The sequence below is a fragment of the Melopsittacus undulatus genome, chromosome Z (genome assembly GCF_012275295.1).
Source record: "Melopsittacus undulatus isolate bMelUnd1 chromosome Z, bMelUnd1.mat.Z, whole genome shotgun sequence".
NCBI classification, from domain to species: Eukaryota; Metazoa; Chordata; class Aves; order Psittaciformes; family Psittaculidae; genus Melopsittacus; species Melopsittacus undulatus.
The window spans coordinates 92,793,288-92,810,173 of NC_047557.1; the positions used below are offsets into that span (position 1 = coordinate 92,793,288).

The window sequence follows — 16,886 nt, forward strand, 5'->3', positions numbered from 1 at the left end:
GCTGCAAATAGAACTGATTTCAGCAAATGCCAGACACCTGAGACTGGATTGAAGCATCTGAACAGGAGCACCTGCAGAGAGAACTTTGGGGCTGCTGTGTGCCACATGGGACCCATGGGGACATTTAGCCGTGTGTGGGGATGAGGCAGTGTAGTCCCACACTGTGAAATGGGCACTAAGATATCCCTGTTTGCACAAGGATCCCTTTCCTAAATAAATCCTAAATAAATGAGAAAAAGAGATGGGAATTAGTGCTCATACAGTTAATTTGGTTCTTTTTACATAGAACTTACTTTTGCTTGAGAAACATGTTTCCATTTTTGTGGTGCAAAATATTCATACAGTGTTCAATAATATGATTATAGGGTAAAATTATGGGAGTTTAACAGTCTTGGTTTAGAGACTGTAAACTTCAGGTAAATAGCTTCTTATAGAAACGAGGAAACAGTTCTGAAACCTTGCAAGTAAAAATAAAAAATAATAAAATCAGTAACCACATTCGCCTTCCCTTCCCTGCCAAGTACAAAACAAACCTCCAAAACCCAAAGACATGAATGGAGATGTTACTTTTGAGCACTCTCTTTTGTAGAAAATAACCTGGACAGCAGCATGCCACTAACTTTTGCCACTTTTTGTGACAAAGTCAAGCTGTTGAAATGTGTAGATTTCTTTCCTAGATTACATAAATTTAGCTACTTTAAACTCCATGTAAATGTAAACTCTTGGATTTCAGAAAGCACATGACCAAAGCAATCACCAGGTTAAATGTCAGTTACGAATTACAATTGCAATATGATGCTTTCTCCCTTCTACATAGTCGCTTGTCACATAGTCACTATTCACAACAAAATACAGGATAAAAAGGCAGAGCATGTGTTTTGGTTGAATATCTCTTAAAAGTTTGCATGTGTAAAGTCATGGAGGATGGATAAAGGCATGTGGGTGTTACTGATGCCTGTTGAGCAACAAAGCTAACTCCTGGTTGTGTACCAAACTAGAGGAATAAACAGAAGCTTTCAAAGCTGATGTGCCTTGCAGGTTTCAGCAGTCACTTAACAGGAGTTTTCAGGTCAGTTAACAGACAACTCATTTGTAGCACCAGTTCATCTTTTCCATCTTCATTAATGTAGAAACTGTACCTGTCCCCTAAAATGCCAGACTGTCGGATGATGTTCATTTTTCTAGAGTTTCCCACCTTTACAGCAGAACAGCAGAAAAAGAGCCTTACCCTTTTTTGGTATAAAATGATGTCTTGGCATAAACTTATCTTCATCCACAAGATGCTTTCTCTGCTTTATGTTCCTTCTGGGTGGAACAGATAGCTGGTGATGGCAGTATCCTGGGATGCTGTGTTGCGGACTAATAGTAATTGGTGAGTGAACAGAATGACTAGCAAATAGCTAGCAAGTGACCAGAAGTCAGTCTTTCGTTTTAAATCATTTTGGAAAGGAGAAAGGGAGGAGCAGCAGTCTAGAGTGGATATGATTCAGCTCATAGATTTTCTTCTCTGTTATGGATGGCAGCTTTGTACAGTATTTTATGGCACAGCAGACTGTCTCATGAGGTTGCTGTAATTTCAGCAGAAATTCTTCTGTCTGTGTGATGTGGTTTTTACTTTGTCTATAAATATAATAACAAGAACTTCAGCTACATTGTGGCCAGATTTGAAACAGTTCATCTTTTTTCAATTAGTTTATTCTTTTTATTGCTATGATTATTCATTTTCTCTTACGTGGAAAAAAAGCTACATTATTTTTAAGGAGTGTCCTTTACTTCTTGAATTCTTGCTGTAGGTCACTCCTTTTCAGTTTTGCTCTCACTTTGTCCAAAACCACGGTATTTTTTCTTATCTTTCTGGTCTTAGTAGTAAGTACCAAATTTTGGGTTAAAAACCTCCACTAATACTTTGTTTCAGTTCTTACCATTATATATCTGTATGAGGATGTTACTGATAAATATAAGCTCCAAGCAATCTTATCTGTGGATATGAAAGATGTGTTACTTTTAGCTTTTTAAGAAATAACCCTTATTGCATGAATGTGATTCAGTTGTTAATTGCATTAAAAAGGTTTGATCTAAAGAGGGAAAATGGAATTGCAGTTCTTCAGTTCTGAATTGTTGGCTTCTTTGCAAGGACAAATTTAATCTTCTTTGTAGAGATTGAAACTGAATATATTGTCAGGTAATGATGAAAAAGTTTCTAATGTACTGATGTCTTTGGTTTCCTGGAAGAATCATGACAAAGGCACCAGCAGTCTAATTTCAGCAGTATTTCATACTCGGTGGTATCTCAAACTTCTTACAAGAAGCCTTTAAATTGATTCGTAGCATGGAGGTCAGTGATAATGTCTATCATGTTGTGGGTAGATCAGGCTGTCTGTCTTCTACTATTCTCCTCTGACAAGGTAATTAAGCTGATGGATTAAGAAAGTCAGAAGTCAACAGAATGAATTAATAAGCACATCTGACCTCATAAATTATATTATGTGCTGACTGCTTGGTCTTTAAGTATAGTACTAAGGAAGTACAGAATTTCTGAAAAAACAGCCTGGATTATAAGAAGTGAAGAAGTGGAAAGTAAGCACATCTCTGTTCTAATGGTTAGTTCCCTTAGAATTAAAACTTACTTAATTTTGAGTATGACTCATCTTAACTCTGCAGCTGTTAATTTTCTATACTGTTAAATTTGTAGTGCTTTTCTATGTTAAACTTTGAAAACAAAGTAGTTTTTTGATTGTTGAAACACTGAAGTCTTCATGTACACAGCTCAACCTTATTAATATTCAAAGCAGTTTAGGTTCTTTGATTCATACTGTGAGAAACTTTCTCCTCCTTTCAAATAACTTCTGTGGCTCTTCTCTGTACCCTGTCCAATTTTTGAACATACTTTTAAAAACGTGGATACTGGAGCAGAACGCAGCATTGCAGTGTTCCAGGTAAAATTACAACCTTAACACCTGTCGTGTCCATATGTCCAAAGGAATGTATAAGTACTTTTTCTTTGGCCATGGCATCACCTCTTGAGATGCGTACCTACCATAATTACTGAGTTCTTCCAACTTTTTTCTTCCAGGATTTTATCTCCATTCTGTAGGTCTTACCTGTAGGTGACAGATGTACCCTGGTAGTAAAATACACAACTTGACCTTGGGCTAAACTAATTTTTAATCATTTTTGTTTTAATTATTCAGGAGTGTAGCTGCTCTCTCCTCAGTGTTTAGTTTCAACATTCTTGGTGACATGCATGTTTACGCCAGAGACTTGATGAAAATGCCGAGTCCTGTTGAGCCTGGTGTCTCTTGTCATGTACAGTGAGACTTTTCCTCTAAGGAGGAAAGGTTTATGCAGATGAGAACCACAGCTCTTGTTGGCAACCCCAGAGGCACAGTTAGAGCTGTTGAACTCAAAGTTGAATGGGATACTTGGAAAAATTGTAAAATGCCATTTACTTTCTGGTATCTCTATTTCTTATCTCTGTAGAACAAGTTAAAACTTTCGTAACTATTTCATAATTTATTTTTTTTTTCAATGCTGTGGATACCAGGTAGTATCTATCTTGGTAAGCTTGAACAGAGAGAAAAAAATACTCTAATTATACACTGGCAGGTGGAGAGATGATAGGAGTTTGAGACTCACAATTTGCTTTTGTTCCCTTACTATTTGGGAAGACAGTTTGGTTATTACTGGGCTCATGAAATCTGAACAAGTCTGTGGAAATAGCAATAAGCAACATAAGTCTCTCAGATTTCTTGGAAAGGTCCCCCTTTTAGATGAGGATTAGGCCACAGTGCAACATATAGCTTATTGCCTGGTACAGTTGGTTGTGCTCACCAGCTGTCCCTGGGTCAGTACCTTCAAAATAGATAGTTTTCCTGTAAATAACACAGCACCAGAAGCTCAGTCTTTTGTAATTACTTTCTAAAGCATTCTCCAATCATGTCACAGGAAACAGATGTTTTGGGGGTGGCTGGATGACAATGGTCTTTCAAAAGTCATTGTGCTGTGTAGCTGGAACAGTCGTGGGGATTCATACCCAGGGAATAAGTTTAAGTTTGTATCTTCAGTTTTCTGTGCCTAACTTCTTACAGTACTTCACAGGATTCACTTTGGGAAAAAGTAAAATAGAACAAAAAAACAAATTTGCTTGTAGTAAGTGGAGTAACAGGAACAGGAAGTGAGCATGGCTTGTATGTGAAAGAAGAGAATCAAGTAGAATAGATGTATCCTTGAGTACTAATCAGAGGGGTGATGGGATTTTGGTTTTCATGGTGGGAGTTGGCATATTCAGTGTGGTTTTGTTGTGGTTTTTTTTCTTTAACTCACAGTTTTAAATTGCACAGTGGACGTTCAGAATTCTTACTTATGTTCCAATGACATGTTAATGATGCTGCTTTATGTAAGCTACAGCAACATAATCATCAAAGACACTGACATTAGCAGTGTATGTGTAACTGAATTGGATGTTGCTTGTTGTATTTGTGTGTAGCAAAGAATTTTCCCTGAACATAGGTGCCATGGGGTGTTGCTGTGCTTCTGTTATAAAATGTCTACTTGAAACATTAATCTTCAGCAATAAATACGTAAAAATCTGTGTGTTTTCACAGTCTGGGCAGCTGTTACTCATAGAAATTGTGTAGGACATGCAGTCTTCTACAGTGAAGGCCTCAAAGAATTGGTAGAAAAATTCCTGACAGTTATCTGGGCGGTGCATGGAGCACTGTTGTGATATGAATGAAAACAAAGAGTTCCTTGAGTGCTAAGGTTTGGTATTGAGGTTATTTCAGCATCCGCTGGGGTGGAACAGGTTTACTCATTGTTTATGCTGACAACACTTTTCCAACAAACCCAGTAGAAATTGAAGTAATTCATCCAGAATCTGCACTGGTGCTTTATATGTACATGCCATGTGACTGCTATTCACAGACTAATGTGTACACATGCTACGTTTCCTGTTTAATGATCTTTGCCTTTCTTTGTGTGAGTGGTAAACTGCATAGAAAGTGGGAAAGTATTCCTATAGTTCTTGTTTTAACATTCTTCTGTTTCATCACTTCTAATAAAAGCAAGCAAAGAATCATTCTTTAGTGATGCTAATAAATTTATTTTTTTTTTAGGATCTGGTCAACACTGGACTCAGCACTTTCTTCTTTTTCATTGCCTCTGTAGTACTTGCTGCTTTAAACCATAAAACTGGAGCAGAAATTGCTGCTGTGGTAAGAATTTTAACTTCTTTATATATGACTCATCTTCTGTTAAATCTAAGAATAACTTTTCCTCATGTTCATTGAATACTTCTGTTGCGTTTGACATCACAATTTATTTCTGATTCTACAGTTGGCTATAAGATTATTCTGATTTGGAAAGTTTTGACATCCTTCGAGTTGTTTGTCTTAAGGCTTGAGGCAAGAACAAACGGAAAAATGACTTGCAGAGATCACTTTAGCAGTTAATCTTGCTTTATTTCTCTGTAGCCAGCTCTATATTGCAAGCCTACAGAAAAGATAGAGCCAGAAATTCACAAGAAATTGGAGCTCCTTACACATAATTTGCTGAATTCTTGCTCACTACATGCCATTTTTGTTCTGTGTAGTGGGTATAGTAGTACTTCAACATGTAAATCTAGGCCAGTAAGTTCAAGCAAATTAATTCTGTGCTTGAGTTGTCAACTTTTTTATTCTGTCCCCCGTGTCCCCGTCCCCCTGTCCCCCTTCAAACCTGGATGCTGAAAATCATACCACAGTTCTGCAGAAGCATATAGGAAAAATTGCTAATTAGCTCCTTCTCCAGACTAATGGTCTGAACTGGTCATCTTTTCTCTTGTAATTCATTCACTACTGTTTTCACCCTGTGGAATGAACTGCTGGATGAAGAGCTGTATTCTTTGTATATTTGCTGTATATTGTTGTATATTTTGTGTTTGTAGACTGAGGACTTTGTTTTCTAGGGTCATTGATCTTGGTCACTTCTGCAGATTTTTTTTATTCACTGAAGAAAAACATCAGTTTTTACAGACCATGGTGATTTGTCAGTGCAAATTAAGTAGAAAACTAAGCTTATGAGGAATTTGTTGCAAAGCTACGCTTGTTCTTGTTTTCAGAAATTGTCTTTGACAATTCTTTCTACTTCTTGTAGATATTTGGTTTCTTGGCAATGGCAGTGTATGCTGTGAACACATACTTAGCTATTAAAAAGTGGCGAATGAACAGCAGACAACAAAATAGTCGGCAGACCAGTGATTACATACGTGCTCGAACAGAGTCCAGAGAAGTGGATCATCACCCTGAGATTCAGCGTCTGGATGCATGAAAGCAACATTCAAATGGGAATGCGAAGGGAAAAGACATGCTTAACTCCCTCATGGAATAAAGGGTTTGTCTTTATTTAAGGAAGAAAAGGAAGATCACATGGTGGCAAAGAATGCCCAGCCCTGCATATGTGCAGAAGTGAATTGAGTTGGAAGCTGTTGTCATGAAGGCAGTAAATGTTGGTCGTTCAAAAGCCAGATCTGTTTAAGATGTCCACATATGTATACATATATTATATAGCTTATATAATATATAATGTATATATGTTTTGAAGTATGTTATTGTTTTGGATTAACTGCACAGTACTTTCCTTCCCTCTCCCAAGTGCAAGCTCTGAATATACATGTTCTGCCACTGTTTCTTCACCTATTGTAGACACTAAGACCAGCACTGCATTGGTTGATTAATATGGGAAAGAAAACCACCAAAAGGAAATCTAATACATGCTAAAAGGAGGTGAAGAGCAAATAGCAATAACTTTAACCATGTTATTATGTCCAGCCAACTCTGTCTCCATCCTCATGCAGCCCTCAGCAGTGCAGTTCACTTCATGTCTCCTGCAGTTTCACTGCCAAAATGGACAACCATCTCCCATTTTTTTGTTTGGTGGATGTAGTGTTGAGGTAGTTACTCTGTGGATTACTTTGGAATTGTCATACTCGGTTCACACATGAATTTGTGCAGAGTTAGCAAGGTTCTTGAATGGTCACCGTAATGCATCAAATGCAGGTATGTGTTTTTCTGCAGATGTTGGAATACAGTTTCATTCTGAAATAGGGAGATAAATCTAGTTGGGAGTTAGGGTGGAGAAAAGGGGGTTGAAGAGCACAGTACAGAAAGAAGAGGCTGTCATCCAGTAAGTTTGCATTCCAGTCATGGCTTTTAATTTTTTTTTTTGAGGTTCATAATTTCTGAGGAGCCTGGGGTGAGCAAGAACCAGCAGCAAATTATGATGGGCTTACAAAGTGTTTCTAAGGTTTCAGTATTGTGTGATTCATGCAATATAACTATTGTCCTTTTTTGGAAGGCTGGTTGCTTCTTCTAAAATTCAAACAGTCTGTAGTAGGTAAAAATAAATTTTTAAAGGTGTTTTTTTTTGTTGATGACTTTTTTTTTAATTGGATATTTCTCCATTTTTTTTTCCCTAATATTTCTTTGGAAAATGAGTTAATTGGCAGATAATACAGTTCTATTGACTTTTTCAGAAATAATTTTACCTAACTGTAAGTTTCTTCTTAGTTGTACTTCCAGTGAAGAGAATGATATTTTGTCTACTGAGAACTCAAGTTGTGCAGGAGTTGGTCAGACAAAATCATGACATTATTAGGAAGATGTCCCTTGATATTTTTCTGGGCCTTATTTGATTGGTGTTTTTTATCCATTTAATGCATTATTTGGCATATGCATGTGGGCATGTTGCAGGAAGAATATATGTGGTGGAGAAGATCTCTAGAGCTGAATTCCTTCCTGTTATAAGCTGCTGAAATTTCTCAAGATTAGCAGAAATGTGTGCCCTCTCTGCCTGAATCCATCTCGTATTTGGCCTGGACACTTTTTGCATAGTATTCTTGTGTAGATGTATTCTTAAGTGGTTGAATAGACAAGAACAAACAGCACTGCATGGCAAATAGGCCACTTATAAATGTGAAAACCAGGTTATATTTAATAATAGGTCAGTATAAGTGTCTGGGCTTTTTAAATACCAGAGGGAATGGAGAGTAACAGCTGTGAAACTAATGCTGCAATGTTTGAATCAAGCAACAGAGAATTTGATGTGTGAAAAGCTGGTGACAAAACTGATATCTTCTTGTTTTCATTTTACTGATGGTCTGCAGTGCATTTCACCTTCGTGGCTAAGGTAGAGATCAGCATTCAGAAATAATTAGTAGTGAGGTTAAAGAAACTTTGCATTGTCTTAAGGAGTTATGGTTCACCAGTTACTACAGACACATTTTATTGTGCTTCTTGAAAACTAATGCCTAAGGGAACACCAGTTAAAAAAAAAAGAAAAGGTGGAATGGTAAAAGCCAACCTCTTCTGTTGGGTTTAGAATAGAGACATTTTACTGAGATGATGTCTCACCAGGATTACTACGTATTTCAGAGAAGTAAATGACAGCTGCATGTTCAGTGTGGTATGAAATAACAAAGTTTGTTATTGCCAGTGCAGATGTTACAGCCCTGCTGTGTTTATCAGCACTCTGCCTAATATTGGCAAAGGTTGCAATGAGAGTTTATGAACAGTGTCAGTGACTTACAAGAACCTTTCAGAACATTGTCCTCCAGCAGATCCACGCTTCTAGTGTGGAATCCTCATCTGAAATCAAGAAACGTAAGTGATGGATAGCAAAGGCTTTTCATTAGGAGTGTATCCTGTTTGATGGTTAACAAGGACTAAAATGGTGTGTACGTAAGAGGACACCCTGTTCCTTTCCTGTATTCCCTGTGCTGGTTCTGGCTTTTTCCAGAGGTGTGGAGAATCTCATGAATCTATAAGCTTATGTATTTGGTTTCTTCCAAATCCTTGCACCTATCCTTGGCAACATCACCCAGCTTGTTTTCTGGAGCCAGATCATGAAAAGCTTTGGTTTACCTTTTAGCTGGAATGACAAATGCAGAGTGATACAGCTATACTTCTAATACAGTGTAGTATAGTGCACCTGAATGACCCGAGTGCTTTTGCATGTCAAATGTTTCCTTGAGCTGAGGACAGAAGGCCATTATTTTTCACTTACATTGTGTCTTGAGCCTAGCACGTCTTTTGGGTAGAATTCAAAGAGAATATTAATTTAAAAAATGCTATCTGATACACTTTGTAAAACAAAAACAAATGTAAATTTGTAATTTCCTTCTTTTCGGGACCAAAGATAGTTTTAGCGTTGTACAATATGTACTTTCTAAAAATCTTAAGCACTTATTACTCTATGGAGACATTGTTTACTATTTAGGTTGTAGGGAAGGGAAAGTAAATAGTTGTGAAAGGCAGATGAATTTGAAACATTAAGATCATTTATATATATACTCAGTTGATTCTTCCCCCAGACCTGATTTTACATGGTGTATTGAAGAGTAATATTTTAAGACTCTTAACACAAATTGCGGTCATCATAAAAAGAAAAAAACAAAACTCTGAAGGAAGAAAATAGGGTAGATTTTTTTAATGTGAAGCTTGCTTAGAAAAGTGACATAAAATTGCTTCTCCCAGCCAGTTAGTCTGATAGTTCCTGAGCACATAGAGATAATTCCTTTCAGTCCTCAAGAGTGCTGTTTAGTTCCATAAAGGGACTCAAAACCCACTGTTAATAAAAATTAAACAGTTGAAGCTTGTAGGAACAGGATGCTCAAAACTGTAATGGTTCTGATTTCTCCTCTTTTCTCAAACTAAGCCCCCATATATGCACTCTTCATGTATTTGTGTGTGCACAAGAAACTATAAATTGTGCAACCAATGCACAGACATCAAAGGACTAAACAGTAAGATATGATCAGAGCAACAGCATAATAATTACTGTATAGAGTTGTTATAAGATGTTTTCCTCTTTATGTTGTGTGTGGTCAGTTTTGTCAGCCTTGGTTCAAATCCATCATAGGATCATGTAATGCTGTGCAAAGTGCCTACAATAGGAGTTTCTAAGCCCTGTAATTAAGAACTGATTTGACTGTTTAATTGCTTCTTTGTAAAGCTGATTCCTTCTTCCTCTCTACTTGTTCTTTGCATTCATGCCTCACCTATCTTAGGTTTTAATTAATATTTAATATTTAATTTAAGCCTTCTTGTGTCTGCTTCAACAGAGGGAAGATAAGAATACTGTGTCCTTTTGTTTATAGTACTGTCTTATGATAGCTTATGATGTTTGGGCTGAATATGTTGGGGAAAATGTTATTCTTTCCCCTGGGACTTTGGAAGCTAGCTGGCATATGGCATGTGCTTCTGGGTGAGCTCTTTGGTTGGAGCCTCATGTTTAGGGGATTAGAGATCATCTACCTCTGCCTTCTTTGAAAGACAAGGTACAGACTCCAGAGATTTGATGCCTATGTTTCACTCTGTGCTGTTCATTGTAGTCTTTGTGTTCAGAAGCACGGCATGAGCAATGAGCTGTGCCTTGGAAGCAGTTTCTCATCTTTTGCTTATGTCTCTTACATGTGCACTTAAATCAGTAACATGGGGTGCTTCTTCATAGGCTTCAGCATGTGTGCATCTCATGATACAATCTATAATTGTTTCATTGTTGATTCTAGAAAGAAGAGGGGAAAACTGGGGACAGTTTTTCAGGCTTCCTCAGATAAACTTTATTTTAATTTGCCTTCCTTGTGAATTATTTTGTACCATATGATGATCATCTTTTTCTGATGCATCAGACTTACTGCTTCTTAAAGTGCTGTGGAACACAGCAGGAGATTTGACCTGCTACATGCTGCACATGGACTGTTACAAGTGAATTAACCACTAGTTTTCCATTAACTTCAAGGTCCCTAAACAAATCTACTAATTGTCACCTTTGTTACATTTTGGGGATGTACAGGTACAGCAAATGCTTACCTAATATGTGATTTTTATTAATATAACTCCTCCTCCCCCCCGCCCTTATTCCTTAGTCTTTGTTCTGTATCATTGTCGTGTCTCATGACAACTTTGTAAATATTTCTACTTGTTCTTTTTGTTAGGGGGGAGGGAACCAAACCGACATAAGTAAGAATAATGTTTTGGGGGCATAATAATAAAAATTAAAAAAAAAAAAAACTCAAACCAAAACAACAACAAAAAAAAAATCCATAAAACCCACAACAATTCAAGTAGTGTAGAAAATAACATACGCTCTCCTACTCAGATGGAATACTACACAGCATGTAAATTGACACATGTACATGAAAATCGGAGCACAAAGAACAGGGTGTATGGTGAAAGCTCTGGATTCAAGCATCTGCAGATATTTTGGATAACTAAAAAGGCAGGCACAATCTCATCATAAATTTTGAGATGTGATAAAAAGGTGAGAAGGTGAGAGAAAAGCAAGCTTGATTGTTAGTAATTGCTTTCATAATGATATGTGAACATAAATAATCCCCAACTGCAGAAGGAGAGATCGCTTCTGTGCTTTGTAGAGACAATCAGTAGTAAAAGCAGGAGTTTCTCTGTTCTTAAGTCTGGAGCAGTGCTGGCTGTGTAGTACAGTTGGAGAGATTCTACACCAGTGTTGCTAATGGCGGATCTTAAAAGCTAAGGTATATCGACAAATCAGAGTGATTATCAACTAACTTCTCCTAAGCTGAAGTGTGGTAGTTGGTTCACAGAGACGTGCAGGATGTAGGTGCTGCACCAGACAGCCTCTGTGTGTCTAGAAGAAAGGATGGTTTCAGATTATTTTCTGCTCAGTCCCACTGAAGTGAGTAGAGCCAGCAAACAGCATTTTCTGAAAACTGGGTATGTAGTTCTTGCTGTTTAGAGCATAAAATAATGGGTTGTTTGAAGGGCCAGCAAAGCTCAAATTGCTTGTGCGGATGGAGAACTTTTGTGTATGAATTTTAATGGCAACAAAAGTAAGAATTTAAAAACAAAACTGAAATAGGTACAGCAGAATGTTTGAAAAGGCTTTGTTCAGATTACGCCATATTCCTCTTCCTGTTTTAACAGCGGGAGTTGATTAAAGATGAATTTATACAAATATTCAGGAACACTCTGAATGACATTTAGAGTCTTTTGTGGCACATTTTCCCTGTTAGCCACTTGGCCACCTGGATAGATCTGTTTGGCAGAGTGAGGTGTTGTCCAACCTCAAAGGGTTCCTTTGTTGTTTTGGTCTTATTTTTGCATAGTCTTTTAAAATCTGTCTATAACTTAACCATTCTAAAAATAATCTTTAAAAAATCTGCTTACACTGTGATTTATGATAGCCTTTAGAGTATACAACACAATCTTCATTTTCTTTTGGGATATGCAGCTTTCAAAAGTGTTCTTATATATGCCCAAAATGAAAGTTATCTATTTATCATGAGAATGTGATTAGATGAAGTTACCTATCCAGAATCCCAGTGCAGCTCTTTCAGATGTGCTGGATGGATGAGTTAGTGAAATTGCCTTTTAATCTCTTATCGGTTAGTAAATATTTTTTATAACTACCCACAGATATTCCTTTTTAAATTATACTTGGCAAACAGAAGATATTTAATTTTATATACAATATACATAGTTACCTTGATTGACATATTTATAACATAGAGCTTTGAGTTTACTATGAAGGTTTTATCTGTATGCCATGGACTTCATGGGTAAAATTTTAAAAAGCCAGTTAGCATATATGGAAGGGTATGGAAACTATCTTCATGGATTCAGAATGAGGACTTGGGAGCATTTAAAAAAGCAATAGCCAGGTTGCATTAACAGTGTATCTGGGTTTTTTCATACTTTTTTGATTGGGGCTGGTCCCTACAGTTATTTTAATAACATCTGGATGTGAGTAAAAGAATGAAGTATGACCATCTGCCTCTTCCGACTGTCACAGACTGTTGTCTAGAATAGGGGAGATTTCAGGGTATTGTATTTGTTTTGCTTTGGACAAATGTCTTGATTGACATTTAATTAAAACCTTTATATGTTTGAAAGAAAATACCCTCTCTTAACTAGGCTGATTTATCACTTCTGGTAACCTTTTAATCCCCAAAGTACTATTGTCTAAATACTTGTAGTAATGTTACATTTATCCTGATGTCTACAGGTTAAAGTGAATCTGGCTAGCACCCTTTTATTACAACAATGGCTACCTTCACTTTTCTACTGTTTATACTTTAATCTTGAATGTTTACCGGTTTCTACTTGTTGGATATTGTGGAGGGAGAGTGTATCTTAGCACTACAGTTCATCCAGCTTTAACTCATGCTTCACGGTTCTGGAGTAATAAAATATTCTGATTTATATATTGTGGCCAATTTATTGCATTTAAAAATTCTTTCTATACTTAAGACACAACATTTATGACATAATATAACGAATGACTTAGCTAATCATTATATCTGTCTAGACTTACTCTCTTCTGTGTTACTGTCATGTTGAAACTATTTGTATATGTTGAAGTTTGTGAGGGTTCGGGAACCCACAATAGTAAAGTATGTATTTATTTCTCATAACAATGCTCAATTTTGATTTGAAAGTTGACACTTTGTACGTCTTTTCACAGAATTGTAAACAAATACTGAGAAAACTGCTTCACCTAGGGTGCCTTCATGTGTGGTGCAAACACTTGTCATTCACAAAAAGAGAGATGTAAATTTATTAAACCAGTAAACACTATTTTTGTAATGTGAGTCACTAATACATCTCTGGCTTTGTTGTGCTTTGTTTATGGCTACTGTAGTCCTTGACTTCCCTTTGTGCACTAAATAGTAAATCTAATCTCATGGCCAATCAAAAGGTTGTATCGCTTTTACTCTGCTCTTCCTTCAGCTGCTACCTGAAAGATGGAGACAAAGCACACCGCAGATGTGAGCTAGAAGGTACTCCACATTTCTTTCCTTGAGACTTGTGTAAAGAGATGCTCAGTGTGGGATATCTGTATCCTCAGTGCTGATTTTGGGTCCTCCAGAAAAATGTAGCAGATGTAACCTAAACATTCTGATTCTAGCTCATCATTTGTGATGTCTTTGGAAGGAGTATCCAGACCTGACTGAAAGACCTGGTCCCTTGGGATATAGGTCCTACATGGTCAGAGTTGTAATTGTGAACAGCTCAGAAATAGTGGGTTAGAGTTCCATCTCAGGCTGAGCAAAGGGGATGTAATTTTTCTCTTATCATTTGAGCACAAGTCTGCTGTGTGATACCCTTGGTATTTTGCTTTTGAAGTAAGAAAAATTGTCTTGCCAAGGAAAATCTTACAAGCATTCTCTGTGTGTGCAGAACCTGACCCTGTTGTTCTCACTCAGGCAAAATTCCCCATTGACTTAGGGGACTGCAGATCAGGTACCCATTTATCACTAAATCCTGATCAAGGATTTAAAGACTATCATTGAGTTAGCAAATATTGATATAGAGACCATTTACAGCCTTGAAGCAATTTCACATTATTTTGGTAAGTGTTCTTGAAGTTCTCAAACTACACACGAGGCCAGCTGATAAAATAGATGCTTTCTGTAGCAGTAACTACCAGCTGTGATCACTGTCATCTTGGGATTGACAGCTGGAACTTACATGTGTGTGTAGCATATTCCAGCTCTGTATGTGCAAGTTGTGCCATTAATGCTTGACCAATTCCATGGGCAAGGTAACTCTACAAGAAAGTGTAACCCCAGCTTGGTTTTACACCAATAACAATTTGTCAATGTGTGTGTGCTTCTTCTCTATTGGTGTTTATGCTAAACAAAAGCCACGAGCTGAAGAATTGTCATGTCTTGCAATACAGAAAGCAGTCTCTGCTTTTAAAATCCATACTGTTACAGCATAATTTAAATGGTGTATTTATCAGTTTTAAATGTCATTTTGCTTTTCCAGTCTTTTGTATATGGGCACAATACTTTTTGTAAATTTTTTTAATTGTCTCCCTCTTTTTTTCTTTCTGATATTTGAAGATTTGAGCTCTACAGGTTTTCATGGTACTCTTCTGATCATGTCTTCATAGTGGTAAAAGTCTGTATTTTTGTATGTAGGGAAAATGGTAGTTTTCTAACACTTATCTTGATCAATATAGTATGGAATCATTTGTGAAGGACTTCCTGTTTAATAAATGGACATATTAAAGTACTAAAACACTGTCTTCATCTTTATCTGTAAAGGCAACGTATAAACTGAGTATACCAGAGGTGGTGGGTGGGTGGGTGTTCAGCTGATAATCCAGCAAGTGCGATTGCTAAATGCACTTCCCATGCAAGACAACAGCATCAGGGTTAGACATCAAACCAGCCAACCCTGAGTTGTGACTGTCTCTGCCAAGACGAACTTTGTAGATACAGGAGTTAATGGAAAACCATGTGTAAGCAGTCTTTGAGAGGTTATGTGTAACACAAAGCACATGGTACTGCTTTATTGCTGAAGGGGATTGCTCTTATGTAAGCTTCCCCCTCTGGTATGCTGTTAACAGGCTGAAATGCTGTGTCATGTGGTTGGCAGCATCACATTCTGGACTGAAAAGGAATTCTGAGGCTGAAATGCCAGAATGAGTGGGTAGTATTCTGCCCCTCATGGGCTGTGGGATCCAAATCCTACCTTGATTCAGTTGCAATTCTTGGTATCCAGATGCTTTAGGTGGAAGGTGAAAGCACTGAGTTCATAAGGGTAAGAACTGCAGGAAACTGTGGATGGTTGAGTGAGTGTTGTGGAAAGATTTGGGAATATGGATGATGCTTTTGAAACACTGCTTAGGGATAATGTGTGGGAGGCAGGGAGGTGGACAAAGGTGGTGGTGCAGTTGAGCTTCTAGAAGTATTAACAAAGGAGCGCATGTGCTCATACAGCTTTTCTGCTACAAGATGGGCCAGGTCATTCTGCCTGTGTTGGGCTGTTTGCAGTGTTGGCTGTTGTGATATTGCATCCGTTGGACCAGCAGTTGGTGCTAATTCTCTGGGTAGCATTGTTTTACCTTCTGACCTACAAGTTTTACAGAAAACAGGGTACTGTCAATTGTTCCAGTAAAGGAGGAATCTGTGTTGCCCTGAGGGGGTTTTTGATGCAGTCCTGTTTATTTAGAAATAAGAGAGATGGTGTCTCCATCTTGCTTTTCTTAAACTAATACTCCCTGCTAAAAGGTGTCTCAAGCATTTATAACAAGGTAATCTTTTTCCTGGCTCTTTGATGTGTTCTCCCTTTCTTGTTCTCTCTCCATGCTAAAAAAAAAGATTAAAGGAGGGCTAGGTGGAGCTGCTGCTTGTATTTTTACATATGCATGCTAATATGTATCTTGCATTTGCTCTTTGGGAGCAGTTTGTATCCTGGGCTTTGGAATGAATCACTTAATTATTACTTTCAGTCTCTAGTGAGGTTGGTTGCAAGCTGCCTGCTATGAGATTTATCTCAGCCTAGTAGCAATGTGTATGTTTCCTCATTTATTTCTGCGCTTCAGCAGTGCAGGTGTTAGCAACACGCACTGTCAGTGTTTGGTACAAGTACATGCTTGCTTAATAATACAGGCTGCCGGCCTTCTAGCAGGAGAAGGTGCAGCTATAAAATTCAGGCTTAGAAATCTGCACAATGGATGCTTACCAGAAGCATAATGAATGAAAAACATCTGCTTGCTATGCAGAGCATTAAACTGTCTTCTGCCTCCCAGCACACCAGGCTGGTGGAAGCATTCTTCTCAGCACATCACAGGCTGAGATACACAGTGCTTCACTTGGAATTCCTTTGTCAGTTGGAAATGTAAGACTTGCAGAACTTCAAACAGTGTCCGGTGAAAAGCAAAATTAAGTGGAGTAATGCACAGAGTGTTACAAGGGCAGCTGAGCCTCTTATTTCAGTCAGAATCTTAAAAGGCTGCTTGGAAAGGTCTCGAGAATTCCTTAATGTCACCTGACCACAATCACTGCACAAGACTGGAGCAATCTTCCATAGGGATGTATGCATAAAAGCTTTTTGATAGGCAAAGGTAGGAGAGAGACCCTG

General features: G+C 37.7%; 1 protein-coding gene across 1 annotated transcript in view; it reads left to right on the plus strand.

Moving 5' to 3' along the window:
• Positions 1 to 6,865, plus strand: part of CMTM4 (CKLF like MARVEL transmembrane domain containing 4) — a 31,902-nt gene extending 25,037 nt beyond the window's left edge. The window contains exons 3-4 of the mRNA XM_034073043.1: positions 5,115 to 5,213; positions 6,133 to 6,865. Coding sequence (XP_033928934.1) covers positions 5,115 to 5,213; positions 6,133 to 6,306 — 273 coding nt within the window. The 3' untranslated portion in view covers positions 6,307 to 6,865. The remainder of the gene's footprint in view (positions 1 to 5,114; positions 5,214 to 6,132) is intronic.
• Positions 6,866 to 16,886: the final 10,021 nt, after the last annotated feature.